The 5,357-nt window shown below is 39.7% G+C and overlaps 1 protein-coding gene across 1 annotated transcript; it reads right to left on the bottom strand.

Annotated features, from left to right (window-relative positions):
* Positions 1-808: 808 nt before the first annotated feature.
* Positions 809-4,283, bottom strand: LOC149247609 (uncharacterized). The gene is made up of 4 exons (XM_089444744.1): positions 2,806-4,283; positions 1,753-2,638; positions 1,006-1,588; positions 809-876 (listed from the first exon to the last, which is right to left on the bottom strand). Exons 1-4 carry the CDS (start codon positions 4,281-4,283, stop codon positions 809-811), a joined length of 3,015 nt encoding a protein of 1,004 aa, XP_089300870.1.
* Positions 4,284-5,357: the final 1,074 nt, after the last annotated feature.

A 5,357-nucleotide genomic window follows, 5' to 3' on the forward strand; every position in this document is an offset into this window, starting at 1 on the left:
CCGTACTTATCTCTGTCATTCGTATTCTTTCTTCCATGGGGCAGTTGCTTGCATATTTAGCTGCCCAAAGGGAGGCCCATGGAGTATTAGGATGGGCAAGCCATCTCCACCAGATTTTTGCACCCATTGCCTTATTGCTGTGCTCAGGATCTCTTAGACTAATACCTCCTGCTTTCTTAGGAAGACAAACTTTATCCCATTTAATTAAAGCCCATTTACGATTTTGGCCTGAGCCTCCCCACAGAAAGTTGCGCTGGAGATTCCTGATTTCTTTGAGAACCCATTTGGGGGCAGCCAGGATGGAGAAAAGATAGAGGGGCATGGAGTGAAGGACTGCCTTGATAAGAACGATTCTGCTTGCCATATTCAGAGCCCGATTAGTCCAGAGGAATAGTTGAGTCTCTAGTTTTTCCAGCAATGGCTTCCAGGAAGAATGTTTAAGAGCTGAGGACATTAGAGGGGCACCGAGATACTTGGAGGGAAGGGATGCACTGGTGAAACCCAGAATTCGACCTATGGCTCTCTGGGTAGGAACAGAGGTATTAAAGAAGAAGATTTGGGATTTGACTCGATTGATAAGGGCACCAGAAGCATCAAAGAAAGTTGACAGGATTGATTTGAGGAGGCGAGCTTCTTGCACCGAAGGATGGCCAAAAAGCATATTATCATCTACAAATTGCTGGTGGGAGTAGGCAGGGGAATTGTTAAAAGAAAGACCTCTTAATTGCTGATCGAGCCTAGTAGCGGTGATGCTTCTACCCAATCCCTCAGCCATTATTACGAAGAGAAAGGGAGACAAGGGGTCTCCTTACCTTATCCCTCTGGAGGGACGGTAAGTAGCCCAAGGAATACCATTAATTAACACAGAGAAGAAAGCTGAAGATAATAGGTTAAAAATCCATCTGACCCATGAGTGTGCAAAGCCAAAGGCAATAAGAATTTTTTGTATATAGACCCAACTGAGACTATCAAAAGCTTTAGATAGATCTAGCTTAAGCAACATACCTGGCTTCTTGGTTTGCTTTAAGGAGTGGATTATCTCATGAGTTAAAATAATCCCGTCCGTTATTTGTCGACCTTCTACATAGCCTGATTGCTCGGGCGAGATAATAAGAGGGAGTAGCGGCTTTAATCTTGTTGCTATTACTTTTGAAGTAATTTTATAGATGATATTACACAGAGCAATAGGTCTGTATTTGTCAGGGGTGTTGGAATCTTCCCCCTTTGGAATTAAGGCTATGAAGGTAGCATTTAAGCCTGGATACATCCATCTGAGAGCTCTGGATTCCTCCACGACTTGCCAGACCTCATTCTTTATCAAGTCCCAGAATTTATGAAAAAAATTCGATGTAAAGCCATCCGGACCTGGCGCTTTCCCCTCCTTCATTTGTTGAACTGCCTCTTCAACTTCCTGTAAGCTAATAGGCTTAATGAGAAGACTATTATGTTCCTCTGTTATTATCCTGGGTATGTTCTGTAGAAGCTTGTTGATAGCCGGCATTCTGTTGATGTTGGGTTCCTGATGAGCTTTCTTGAAATAGTTGAGAAATTCCCCTTCAATGCCATCATGAGTTTCAATTTTCTCCCCCTGTTCATTTTTAATGTGAGTGATGTAATTTATCATTCTGTGCTGCACAGTAGTTTTATGAAAAATTTTGTGTTCTTTTCTCCACTTTTTAGCCATCTGATTCTTGATTTCTGTCTCCATAATGTTTCCTCCTGTTTGTCCCTTTCTAAAATTTTTGATTCTACGGCTTGCTCCTGTTTGGTAAGTTCCTCCGTACGCCCAGCAGTGATAATGGTTTGATGAATTTTCTTCATCTCTGCGTTGAGCATGGCTTGGGTTTTAAAGATGTTGCCAAAAGTGTTATGATTCCATTGTTTGATTGCCCCTTTTAGATGCTTGAGTTTTTGCTGGAATCTGGACATTCTAGTACCTTCAGCCGGAATGAAGTTGAGCCAGGTTGATCTGACTAGCTCTTCAAAGTCCGGGTGAGATAACCAAAATTCTTCAAATCGAAAGGGGCGTTTGAGATTGTTGCCTAGCCTATTCCATTGTAGCTCGATAGGCCAATGATCTGATCCAGAGATAGGGAGAATAGATGCTGTGAATTCCCCTCCTAAGTGAGTTGCATTATCTGAGATGAGGAATCTGTCAAGACGCGAGGCGATCTGCTGCAAACCTTCCCTTTTGTTAGTCCAAGTGAAGAGGCCGTTGCTTGTGGGAATATCTATCAACCAGTTGTTATTAATGAAGTTTTTTAGTAGATTGCCATCACTATTTGCTCTACTTCTACCTCCTTGTTTTTCTTCCATGCTGGCTGTCATGTTGTAATCGCCTCCAGAGATCCACAATGGGAACGACCTGTCTTTATTGAGTTCTGACAATGTATTTAGGATTTGAGATTTTTGAGCAGTATCCTGAGGAAAGTATACATTAGTTATGAGTCCATGGGTATTAGTACCTGAGAGGTGGAAAGTTGCCTGGATGAAACTTTTGTTAGCTTGTATATTGTTGAGTTGGATGGCCCGGGCATCCCAAAGGATTGCCAGTCCTCCCGAAGCTCCCTGAGCATCAACAGCTGTAACTAGCCCTCTTGGCCAAGCTTTCGCTGTTATTTTTTCCAAAATTGTTGAGCTGCATTTCGTCTCCTGCAAAAAGAGTATACTTGGTTTTTCTTGCATCAGCATATTTTTTAATAATCTACCTTTCCGCGGGCCATTGAGCCCTCTGATATTCCATGATATCAAATTCATTGAGAAGGGTGGGGGTTTGCATTGAAATACTTGGTCAGTTTGGCATACCTCCCTGACTCCACTAATATCTCTCCAATCTTGATAGTTCTCTCCAATGTTGTTTTTCTACCTCTCTTCTTATTGTCCTTGGTGATAAATTTACCATCCCATGGACTTCCTATTTGGACTCCTAGAGAGTATTTCTTCTGTGCTCTGTTCAGGACTTCTACTAGGTTATCCACTTGCCGTTCTGGTATTTTTTCAAAATTCCCTGTCTTGCATGCTTGTTCCAAACCTAGTATGTCCAGCTCCCCTATGTCTAAGGGCTCCGGATCTTCTTCCATGTTTTGAGGTGCTTGAGAGGTATCCTCTCGCTCATTTGAAGATTTTTCATTTGGCTGCGAGTATTCAACGTCCATTCCTTGAGATTGCCATGGCAGGGTTTTGGCTTGAGAAATCAAGTTTACTTGCTTTTGGGTTTTCTTTCCTGCTTGCCCTGATGTCTCGCCTGGTTGTTCTTGATGGGCCTCTTTGTCTTTCGCCCTTTCCTTCTCCAGATCTTGCTCATCGTCCTTGTCCAGTGCTTCGAAACTGTTGCTCATTGTGGGCATTGCCTTATTGACTGGATTTACCTTGGGATTGCCTGTTGCTTTCTTGTTTCCTCTCCTTCGATTTGTTACCTTGGTGAATCCATCTGTTGTTTGATTGTCAGAACTGTCTTGGGAAGAGGGTTTCTTATTTTGAGGACAATCTCCATAGAGATGCCCTATATCATGGAATTTCCTACATCTAAAGGGCACATGTTCATAGTCTATAACTTGAATCCACTCAGAGTCTTCATGAAAGAAACTTACCATGTCTGGCAACGCTTGCTTGAGATCCATGTAAACACAGATCTGAGCATAGGATGTATATCTGCATAGTTTTGTTTCTTCTGCAATCTTTACGAACTCGCCAATTGCGTTCCCAATCTCTTGTAGAAACTTTTCTTCCCAGTATTTCCACGGCAGTGAATAAAGCCTTATCCACACTGGCGTAGAGCTCAGATCCTCCTTGTCTGGGTTGAATCTTTCGACCCAACCTTTAAGATATAATCTTGCGGAGTTGAAAAAATAAGGACCCCCATCCAATATCCTATTGTGGTCTTCCAGGCAGTTAAAAACTGCGGTGAAGAAGCCCTTGGCTCCTAAATGCAAAGAGATGTGCCCCTTTGGATGCCATTTGGTATTGATCCAGCTTCGTAGCTCTCTCTCCGTCGGCCATATTCCTATGAATTTACCGATCAGCGCGTGATCTCTCATGTACTGTATCCTAGCATTGATACGTTCACTCGGGAAGTCCACCCTTGGTCTGTGGGCCGCTACAGGTTTGCAAGTTGAAGAACTTGCCCTATTCCTTTCTTCTGCGTCAATGTCCTTTCCTTTCTGCTGTCTATGGTCCATGGTGCCGCCACTCAGTTCATTTTCATTCTCCTTGTCGGCCGTATGCCGTGATCGGTTGTCCGGATTGGGGGGAGGCCCCTGGCCCTCCCCCTGAGGGGGTTGCATTTTTCCCTGTTCCTTATGGGCGCTTCTTCTTGATCGCTGGTTCACCAGACTCTGCCGGTTGTACCAAGTTTGACAGGCCTGCCGTTTGCAGGTTTCGCAAAAACCCTAGGGTTGGTTGCAGCAGCCGTAGGTCGTTTCCTTTCTTTCATAAGTATAATATCATCATCATATTTATTTATTTATATAAAATAATATAATAATATTGATTCATATTAAAATTATAAAATTATCATCTCATAATATTTATAAATTATGATATTATTTATACTAATAATCAATTATATATGGAAATTGATATTTTTTTATTATTAGTTTAATACAAAATTATAGATATAAATAAATATTAAATTTAATATATCAATTAAATTTAAATAAAAAAATAACAATAACTTTTTAAATCTAAAATAAATTTAATTTAATTTATATATTCATTATATATTGAAAATTATAAATTATAAATTATTTATTTTGATATATAATAAGATATTTTATAATTAATTTGATTTAAAAGCAAATTTATTTTGTATTAAAATTCAATTACTCATATTATCCATTCATAAATATATCACTTCAGCTATTAATAACAAAATACAATAAAAAATAGTATGGGAAATACAAAGTCATAAGTATATCATTAGGTGGCCAATACCGTTGCTGCCGAGAATTTAATGCTTTTACAATCCAATCCTGATTGCTTTAAAATCTTACTTTTCTTCGAGCACACACCACTGCTGAGTAACACTTCGGATATTTGGATATGGCTTCCCATGACTATTCAAATATATGAATTTAATGCTTTTACAATCCAATTATAATTGCTTTAAAATCTTACTTTCTATAACCACATGCCACTGCTGAGTAATAGTTTGGATATTTGGATATGACCACCCAAAACTATTCAAATATGTGAATTAATTTATTATCCACAATTTAATAGTCAACAACAATTTGAAAATGTGGTTGAATTACCAATAAAAGCTCAGCCATAAATTTTACAAGAGTTAACACCATTTAAATTAGCAATTGCACAGACAAGTATAAAGGACCCTAATAAAATTGGAGATTGGAGAATGT

This window comes from Pinus tabuliformis, chromosome 7 (genome assembly GCF_031772625.1).
Source record: "Pinus tabuliformis cultivar Carrire ecotype Pingquan chromosome 7, CPIR1, whole genome shotgun sequence".
NCBI lineage: Eukaryota > Viridiplantae > Streptophyta > Pinopsida > Pinales > Pinaceae > Pinus > Pinus tabuliformis.